At 42.5% G+C, this 10,731-nt stretch overlaps 1 protein-coding gene across 1 annotated transcript; it reads right to left on the bottom strand.

Moving 5' to 3' along the window:
* Positions 1 to 431: 431 nt before the first annotated feature.
* Positions 432 to 10,256, bottom strand: srsf5a (serine and arginine rich splicing factor 5a). Its single transcript, XM_089004575.1, is given in 9 exon segments — positions 432 to 1,041; positions 1,043 to 1,178; positions 2,626 to 2,730; positions 2,980 to 3,053; positions 5,778 to 5,847; positions 6,866 to 6,988; positions 7,085 to 7,155; positions 8,059 to 8,187; positions 10,131 to 10,256. Coding segments are annotated over 8 exon segments (909 nt in total). The 5' UTR covers positions 8,185 to 8,187; positions 10,131 to 10,256; the 3' UTR covers positions 432 to 837.
* Between the last annotated feature and the right edge of the window lie 475 nt (positions 10,257 to 10,731).

Genomic DNA, 10,731 nt, shown 5'->3' with positions numbered 1-10,731 from the left:
GTTAAAGCCGCACGTGATTGGTCGATATCCGTGGTAGAAGGGGAATTAGGGTAGACAGGTGGACAAATGTTATTACATTATGCTGTTAATATTAAATGATTATATTTATTTACTAGTTTGTATGATAGCATTATTAATATAAAAAGCAAATTAGTGACAGCTGATCATCAGACCAGAGTAACCAAAGGAACAGTCAAAGTTAGTGGATGCTCTGTGTGCACAAATAAATCAAGCCATATCCCCAAAAAAATATTTTTCACACAAATAATTCATTTTTCACAATTTTACGATTTTTGAAAAAAAAAATTAATGAGGAGCCATTTGAGAATAGAGTACATTTTCATATTTTCAAATCAACTGATATGAACACAACGGGCAGGACAAATCTACCGGGTTATGATCTTAATTTTCTCACAGATTATGCAAATCAATGACTCTTTGTGAAAAGTTTATTATTATCACACAACAAACATGACGCAATCCACCAAATATGCTAAAACAGTAAAAGTCGCTTGGTTTTGCCATTAGAAATGAGTGAGCTTTATTTCTGCACCGCGACGATACATCCAAACAGTCCATCGAAATGCATCTTTTGTTCATAAGTGAGGGCAGTGAATGCAACAAGCGTCATCTCAAAAGGGATGGCGCCCGCACCGCTCATGATGTGACACAAACATTACACACACAAAAAAATCAGCGGCGTAACAAAATAAAAAAATAGTTTGGGCTTTCTTGTGGAAGCACCTTCAAACGACAAAAACAAAACAAAAATGATTAAGAAGCCACAGATTCTTGGAATTGAACAAAAAGACAATAACATACAGCCAGTTTTCGTTCTCAGTGTTTACTCTCGGCGGAGGCGGAGCGGGAACGCGAGCGGGACCTGGAACGGGAGCGCGATTGGTGGTTCTGAGGCGGGGCCGGCGAACGGGAACGGGAGCGCGGTGACCGGGAGCGGGACTTGGAACGGGACTTGGAACGAGATTTTGAGCGAGACTTGGAACGGGAGGGGGAACGGTCGCCGGTTTTGTTGCCGCCGCCCGCCCGCCGCCTTTTTCTCTGGGGTGCGGCTGGGAGTGCGGGAGCGGCTGCGGCTCCTGGAGCGGTTGCGGCTACGGGAGCGGGAGCGACTGCGCGAGTAGCTGCGGCTTCGGGAGCGAGAGCGGCTCCTGCTGTAGCTGGGGAGGGGGGGAAAAAAAAAAGGGAGATTGAAGGTTTCAGATTTTTTTTTGGGTTTCCTAATTGACATCAATTTTACATTTCAGGACACATTTTAGCAAGAATCATGGAAATTGACGCACATAATTTGGTTTTTGTGGGCCGGTTCAAATGATATGTCGGGCCGGATGTGGGCCGCGGGCCTCAAAGGACAACCGACACCATTTTTTTGTTTCCTAACTGACATCAGAAAAACATTTTATTATATTTTCAGTCAAATACAAAACACCAATAAAAATGAGTTAAAGTGTCCCAAAACTACTTCAAAATGACCCCGGAAATGGCGAATTTCAGAAGGTCCCGCCCACTTGTTCATGACATCACGCCAGGACGTCTTGCCTTGCTCTAGAATCAAAACAATGGCTTCAGATTCAGAGAAGATGCTTTCTTGTTACTCATCCAGTTATGAATATGATTCAAATAGTTCTGAAGAGGAAAGCATAAATGTTTGCAATCGATTAAAGAAGTCCTTCTGTATCAATTCGAGCCGTCGGGACTCCAATGTAGCGTCCCGGAAAATGCACAAGATAGCGCCCAAGCTCCGTTGGAAATGGGCTGATTTGTGTCAACTAGTATCAAATAGTAGTCTTGGTGCACACACAAGGATTCACCATCTAGCTTGTGCGCATTCTTTTCTGAGCGCTACATTGAACTCCAGACAGCTCCGAATTGATGATACGGAAGGACTTCTTTAATCGATTGCAAACATGTATGCTTTCCTCTTCAGAACTATTTGAATCATATTCATAACTGGATGATTAACAAGAAAGCATCTTCTCCGAATCTCAACTCTCTGAAGCCATTGTTTTGATTCTGGAGCAGGGCAGTTTGTGAAGGAATATCCTGGGGTGACATCACGAACAAGGAGGCGGGACTTTCTGAATCTCCCCTAGTTCCGAGCTCATTTTGCGGCAGTTTTGGGACACTCCAAGTCATTTTTATTGCTGTTTTGCATTTGACTAAAAATATCAGCCTGCGTGTTTTGGGTATTTTAGATGCTATAAAACGTTTTTCTGATGTCAGTTAGGAAACAAAACAATGGTGTCGGTTGTCCTTTAACTATAAAACAAATAGAAACGTGGGATGAGATTTTATATAAGATCAATATTATAAATATTGTAAACAAAAACAAAACTATTTCTTGATTGATATGCCTTCCTTAGAAGCCAATAAAATGATTTGTTTTATTATATATTTTTATTATTATATTTACAGTAAAGTCTCGTTATATCGATATTCTCGGGAGTCCGAAAAAATATCGATATAACCGGGACTATCGATATATCCGATATCGATATAACGAGACTTTACTGTATTTTATATTATTTATATTGATATATTTTATATTTTGTTTTTCTTCCAAAAGCACATTTTTCAGATGATGGTATCAAAAAGGGTTAAACTCACCCGCGACTGTCCTCAAAGATTTTAATCTTGCGTCCGTTAAGTTCGCTGCCATCCAGCTTGGAGATGGCGTTCTTCATATCACTGCGGGATGCAAACTCAACAACCCTGCGGAAGAAAAGCGCCAAAGAGCCACGAGTTAGCTTGAAACACACAAATGGTGAAAAAAGAAGATAAAGATAATAATAATAATAATAATACATTTGGTTTATAAGCGCCTTTCAAAACTCTCAAGGTCACTTTACAGTCATAGGATACGTTTTTCTGTGGTTGAGCAGCGGCAGCCACACGCGCCAGCGTTCACTCAACCCGGAAGTAACTCAAATAGATAGAAAGCTAGCTAGCTAAAGAACTCACCCTTCATTTTTGTTGGGCCTGTGTGCGTCAACAAAGGTCACCTCGCCGGCTTTTCTCATCAGGTCTTTGAGGTCCTGCACGAGAATACGAGTTAGAACAAAAAGCAAAGCAAGGAAGCTCCTCAGGAACGTGAGCTTTGTTCACACCTGGAGGGAGATGAGCACAACTGCAACAATAGCAACACACGCATACACTCGCTCCCACTGGCTAGTCTACTGTCACGCTAGGTGTATTGTGGATTAAAAAAAAAAAAGTTTTACCTACTTTTGAAATAAACGTCACCAGAAAAGACGCCATTTCCACTGCGCGATACCTTCTCGGCACACTGGGATGTGTGTTAGTGTTTTGGAGGAAACAAAATGGCTGACAAAAAAGCTAGTCGCATCGACTGATGCTAAGCCTGTCAGCGGGGCGGTGGTTCTGTACTCAGTTGCTGATTTTTGTCTCCCTTTTTGCATCAAAATCATCTTACGGTGACCGGCAGCCACATTTCATATACAGTGAGACCTTCGCTTACGAATGAAATTCTTTCCCATAGTTTGTAAGCGAAAAGTGTGTATCCCAAAAATTAATTTCCCATAGGAAACCATTAAAATGAGAATAATCCGTTCCCAGGTCTATATTTCACTCCCACCCCAACCCATCCCTCTTCAATTGCCGCTGTGGACTGCAAATTTCCCCATTGCGGGACGAATAAAGGTATTCTGATAGAGCGGTATAGAGGACAAAAACAATCGGCTGCCATTTTATTGTCAGACGGGCTCATTCGCGAACAACACATCACTCATTGTGGTGCTCTGTGTGTATCCCGAAAAATAGTTTGTATGCAAAGGTAAAATGTTCACAAATTCGTAATTCGTAATTTTGCAGTTTCTCGAGCCAGTACCTCGCAGTGGAAACGTGCTACAACTTTTTGGGTGCAATACAAGTGGTTGGAATCGAACAAAATGTAAAAATTAACCTTTAATAATAATTAGAATATTTTTTTAAACGATTTAAGGTCCTTCTGATCCATGAGCTTTAGTAACTGAGTAACGCTATGTCTCGACAATCGGGTTTTGGGCGTTCGTGTAGTGTGGAAAGCCTTGTCATTGCGTGGGAGGTGGGCAAAGAATCCCTCGTTGAATCTGGTTCACTCAGCATTGACATCATCTAGATCAGGGGGGTCACCAACGCAGTCCCTGTGGGTTACAGGCCCCCCTCCCAAAGGAACAGAGGACTAGGCCATGGGCCCCGTTGGTCAAAAATAACCCACCTGCAAAATTTCTTCTTTAACACATTTATAGCCAGACGCAAAAATGTGTCCGGGGTTTTTGTCATTTTCACTCAAATTGAAGGACCCAGAAAATATTGAGTTTTAGGACTACATAAATATTCAATACAGTGTAATAAAAGTTAAGATTCTCTCGATTTCATCAGGAAAAAAAAGTTAATTCTTCAGTTATGTGGGTCTGGAGTTATCTGAACTTGAAATGGGGGTGGCTGTAGTAAAAGACAAATGCCGCCCCCCTCGTGGGTAGGGAAAAAACATTGCCAGAGGTCTGACCAGCGCTTTATCAGCACCCTCCAAATCCCTGAATGGCGCTCCAAGTCAAGCCTTTTAATTCCCAAATAAATTCGGGAACGGCAGTGAATGAGTTAAAACAATACATATTGACGTTAATCTGTCGCATTTCTGATACCAGCAAACCGAATAATCTGCCGTATGTAAGTAATAGCCCCATTGAAGATCATTTTAGCTCATTTGATATTTCAGAAATATACACAAAAGCACGTTGCCTTTGCATTTACCAAAAACATGGCAACCCCTGATCTTGAGTGATGTAATGCTGCATCAATTTAGCCATTTAAAATTATTTTGTTATTAATTCATTTTGGTCTGATGTCAATAAGACTGTTTTAAACATATTGAATATTTCAGACGTGATATTTTAATATGTTCTATATAGTTATTGCGGGTTGGTGAAGAGGGTTTGCCCACCCCGATAACGCCCTTGAACGTGCGTCAGTGCTAACACGAACGCCCCCGGCTACAAAAAGAAAAACACAAATCACATGAGTTGTAATGCTACTTACCGTGACCATTACCAGGAAGACATTAGCATAGCGCCACGTGTCCAAATAGCAAATGGGAACCAACGCAGTGTTAAGCCCTCGAGAAACGACCTCGATCGACCTCCAGGCCTCCACAAGTACGGAACCACCAGAGAGCGAGTAGTAGCAGTGGGAGGAAGGAGAGAGGGGGGGGGGCTGGGCACTCAACACCCCCCCCCTTGTCACAGCAACAGAAAAACACCCCAAAGAGGGCGGCTTGTGGCCCTCCCGCAGATTTGAGAGGGCGTTACAGCAGTCGAGGGATGCCAGCCCACAGAACCTCCAGACCGGCTTACGGACCTCCTAAGGCTACCGTATCCTGCGCTAGACCACTTGCGCCCGCTACCGGGGCCCAGCCAAGACTTTAGACCGGCGGCAACTGCGTGTGAGGAGAGGCACCAAATGGACACCATTCAGAACATAAAAAATAAACCTGGAGAGACGGGCGTGTTGGCCATTTTGTTTATTACATTAGACCACCAAAAAAAAAAAAAAACAGCAGTTAAACTGCTGCTTTTCAACTCGCTCTCTCTGGAAGAAAAAAAAAGTGCATATTTGGCCAATTGGCTAAAGGGGACGTAAATTGACATGGCCCCTATTGCTAATATATGCTGCTAATCAATGTGAAAAAAAAAATCTATCATTCTAAGAGTCGTAAACAATGGAGTGTTTGGAATGGACACAAAGACCAAGATGTCTCTTACCTGCCAGCTGATGCGTGACGACAGGTTCTCCACGATCAATCGGTGGTCCGTGCGCACCGGTGGTCCATACCTGCCGACACACGCGACCGCGATCAGCGACGCCTGCTAGCAAGGCGAGCGGTTAAGCAGACGGTTGGTTTGAGGGCACACGTAACTCTGACCACAATGACGGTTTATTTGGAATCAATATTTCGTATTAATTATGCCTCCAAAAATAATTGGCCAAATTGACCACCATACAAGATACTTAAATCATACGCTGCCATTCACGAATTTATTCGGGAATCGAAAATATGACGACGAGCGCCACTCCCGAATTCGTTTGGGTTTTCATGCTGGGGTTGCCGAAAAAGCACTGGTCAGACCTCGGGCTCTTTTTTTCCTACCATGAGGGGGCAGCATTTGCATTTTGTCCATGTTACAGTTCGAGCTGTTAAAGCCCTGCATAAATCAATATGTATGCATTGTATTCGGTACAACCGCCCCCATTCCAAGCTCAAATAACTCCATGCCCATAAAACTTAGGAATTAACTCTTTTTTTTTCCTGATGAAAGAAAAGCGTCTCAGGTTTGTTAAATTGAATTCAAAGTTTATGTAGTCCTGAAACTCAATGTTCTGTGAATTTGAAAATTGCAGGAAAATTGAATGAAAATGACAAAAACCCTGGCACTGGAGTGGACATATTTTTGCACGTCATCTGGCAAGGAATGGGTTGAAAACAACAACAAAAAAATGTGAGTAACAAAAAAGCTAAAAGCTCACAAATTTAAGGCCCCCCACATGACCTTTGCCCTGGTCACTAACTTAAGCGACGATACCATAGCTATCTAGCTATATGGCTATCTCGCTGGCTATCTATCTATTAGCAATCTCGCTGGCTATCTATTAGCTATCTCGCTGGCTAGCTATATATTCCATCTATTTGAGTTACTTCGGGGTTGAGTGAATGCTGGCGCATGCGGCTGCCACTGCTCACCCACAGAAAAACTTTCACCCTGTGACTGTAAAGTGACCTTGAGAGTTTTGAAAGGCGCTTAGTTAAATCAAGTGCACCATGTGGTCATGCCAGGAAAAGCCCCCGACGTACCTGGAGCCACTGCTGCGTGATTGCCGATAACCACTAAAGCCCCCCATTCTGGAGCCGCCGCCGCCGCCTCCACTGCCGACGACGCCGCGTCCTCTCCTGGAGCGAGCGTGCTCGATGGTGACCCTGCAATAACGGAGAAAAGGGAAGGGCATAGTCCACGTCAGCAGCAAACCAAACAAACAACAAACCGCCTTTGTCCGTAACGGCAAAGAACCTCACCTTTCACTGCACAGTTCTTTGCCGTTTAATTCGTACACGGCGTCATCTGCATCTCTGTGATCGTCAAACTCCTGGAGGGGAGGGGGTAAAAGAAACACATTTATCTCTCTATTTTTTTACTCAATGAGATACAGTGATACCTTAACTTATTTGGTTGCCAGACAGAGTGTGTAAGGCGAAAAGTGTGTATCCCAAAAATTTATTTCCCATAGGAAACCATTAAAATTAGAATAATCCGTTCCCAGGTCCCCATAAAACACTTTTCTACTTTTCTTCTAAGCTTTAAAAATACACAAAATATACCTTATTTTATGTATAATATATATGTTATGGTATTATAATTAAAGAAATAAACTGTACTGGATAATAAAGTCGTTTTATTTAACTTTGTGATGGTCGATGGCTTGATGGAATGGAGTGACCGGTTTCATCAGCATTAAACACAGCCTTCTTTCACCATCTTGAGGAATGATCCCTTGTAGATGCTTTCTCTGTGATAATTTTATCTAGTTCCTCATCAATTGTGTTCTGTATAGCTGGGTTGATAGCGTTTTGCCAAAGTGTACAGATGGCTTGTGCTGGTTATTTGAGGAGCCTGATTGGTGGGATATTTTAATCTTTCAGTCTACACTCTGCTTTTGAACTATCAAAGTTGAAACAAGTTCAAATTTCACTGTTTTCTATCCATTTCATCACACACTCTTTGTCGTCTGCCTGTCGTCTCTCACCCCCCTTCCCTCACTGCTGCGTTCACCAATCACATGGCTTTAAACGAAAACTGGGGGGCGGGGAATAGAGGACAAAAACAGTCGGCTGCCATCTTCTTGTTAGGCGAACGTGCTTGTTCGCCAACGTCGCATCACTTATTGTGGCGCTCCGTGTGTATCCCGAAAAAGTTCGTATACCAAGGTAAAAAAAAATGGTCGTAAACCGAAAAGTTCACTGTATTCATGAGAAACGCCGGTGAGGCTCACCACAAAACCGAATCCATTCTTCAAGTTGATCTCGCGGATCCGTCCGAACCCCTTGAAAAACTTCTCCACGTCCCTCTCTCTGGCGTGTGGGCTCAGGCGGCCAATGAAGACCCGACTGCCGCTCATGATCTGTTAAAAGCGTAAAAAAGGGCCAAAAATTAAACACACCAAACACTTACAAATACAAAGTTTTTGAGGGACAAACTTTTGCATCAAAATAATAATAATAATAATACCATGAACCGTAGAAAGGAAAAACAAAAAGCAAAGTAATCTGATCAGTCACTATGCTTTTTTTTACTAATAGAGCAGCATGCTAAATTAGCATTAGCCACATTTACAATGATTTTTTCCCTCCTGGTGCTACTTCCATTTCTTATTCTCCACAATATCAATCTGGGGGCGGTCATATGGGCCTTGTTTTGATCATCTGAGTCCTGTTATCTGGATGATTGGCACATGTATCATCACGGCGTTGTAGGGTAGATTATTTTGTAGTTTGTCATAAAAACACGCCGTCAAATCATCACTTGAACTTTATGCAATGGTCTTATCAGCGCCGATTGTATCCTAGCAACCAAGAACCGGGTGTCGATAATCTATTTGCTATCTAGCTAGCCACCTACCTGTCTATCTAGTTACTATCCATTAGCTAGCTACCTGGGTGGCGATATATTTGCTATCTAGCTAGCTATCTATTTGTTATCCATTTGCTATCTATTAGCTAGCTACCTAGCTGGCTATCTAATAGCTAGTTACCTTGCTGGCTATCTATTAGCTAGCTACCTAGCTGGCTATCTAATAGCTAGTTACCTTACTGGCTATCTATTTGCTCTCCATTTGCTATGTATTAGTTAGCTACCTGGCTGGCCATCTCTTTACTATCTATTAGCTGTCTGGCTAACTAGATAGCTATGTAGCTGGCTATTTATTAGCTATATGGCTGTCTAGCTAGTTAGCTAGCTGTCCAGCTGGCTACCTATTAGCCAACTAGCTTTATATCTGAGTTACTCCCAGATTGAGTGAACGCTGGCTATCTATTAGCTAGCTAGCTTTCTATCTATTTGAGTTACTTTCGGAGTGAGTGAACGCTGGTGCATGTGGCTGCCGCTCACCCGCAGGAAAACCAATCCTGTGACTGTAAAGTGACCTTGAGAGTTTTGAAATGCGCTTGTAAATGAAATGTATTATTATTATAAAAGGTGCCATGTTTGATTTGCTGCTTAAGCCCGCCTTGCCTGTTAGCGCCGCCTGACGGCCATTTGTATTAATGCATCAAAGTAACGCAGGAACAGCTATCTTGGGTGCCTTGTAGGTTTAATTTAACGATCTAAACTAGTCACAACTCGTCGTTAATCGCAGATTTAGACGAATTGGTAAAACATTGTGGCTATAACAAGAGAAAATTGCGCATTTTCTTACATGTTAAAGACAGCCTTAAACTTACAACGAATTGAGATATCGAAACTAGTTTTCGGCCACAACAATCCAGATTCGACCAGTTAGACACGTGTCTGTTTGTGTAAGCTAAACACACCGCACAAGATAAACAACCGTTATGCGTCATTGTTGTATTAATCGATTGAAAGCCAGCAAACTGTAAATAGCATCAAGTAGGACCGGTATTTTAAGCACTTAACCGTTCTTAGCCTCTTTTTGGGGGTTATTCCTCAAACTGGTTTCGACTCAAAAGGAACCAAAGTCCAACACAACAGAAAAAAATCCGAGGCCTTGCCAGTCCTTAACTACGACGATGTCGTGACGACTCTCCCCAAAAGGCCGAAGGCTTCGGTTGCAGTTAAACGTTCAATGAAAAAAAAAATACACTCGGAGTTTTGCAACTGAAAGATTGCTGGACTAAAAAGCATCTGGAAAAAAAGCTCAATGTTCTATTTCATTTAGTTTAGAGGAATCGTTGGTTATTCGTTGGTAGCTTGCCACGATGTCCGTTAGCAGCAGCAAGCTAACGTTAGCGCAGTGAAATACACAATTTTGCGTAGAATTTCGGTCGAGGCATTGGATAAATTTCGAATTAAAGTATACGTCAAAACGCGTTTTTGTTGCAGTCTTACCTCAGCTTGGCCTGGGAATGTTTAATTTAAGTCGTTACTGGTCCTGCTTCACCTTCGCTGGACTGCCTCAAAATGGCGAACGGAGAGTCACAACTGGGCGTTTGGATGACACCCACTTCAGATCGCTACGACGCAACATCCGGTAAAATGATTGGCTGCCTCGCCGCTCGACTGCAATATGATTGGCTGCTCCGCCCATGACGCGTTCAAACTTTCGGGAAAGAGCATTTGCTTTTTGTCCGACTCATTGCATTTTTAATCCACCAACGCTAAACGTAACAAATTTATAGATTTGTTTATTTAAAACTAAAGGAGTATGAAGAATGATTGAAATGATCATCACGCACCTGGTTTCATCCGCGCGCACCAGGTTATGACTTTCCCGGATCCACCAGACAATCATGTTTTATAACAAGGCTACCAGTAGTAGGAGCTCACGAATCACTAAACTCAAGGCATACTTAACAAATTCTGGGTGAAAAGAGTCTTGTCGAGCCACGAAAGCTTCTCAAGCGACTATAAAAACAAGGAGGTTGATTTTAGTCCTAATTATCTCGGCCAGTTGCGATAAATAGAAACCCTCCACTCATAAAGAGTGCGA

The sequence above is a fragment of the Hippocampus bargibanti genome, linkage group LG09 (assembly GCF_051943395.1).
Source record: "Hippocampus bargibanti isolate YZ-2025 linkage group LG09, ASM5194339v1, whole genome shotgun sequence".
Classification (NCBI taxonomy): Eukaryota; Metazoa; Chordata; class Actinopteri; order Syngnathiformes; family Syngnathidae; genus Hippocampus; species Hippocampus bargibanti.
Note: the sequence above shows the minus strand (reverse complement) of the source record. Positions and strands in the feature narration are given on the sequence as shown.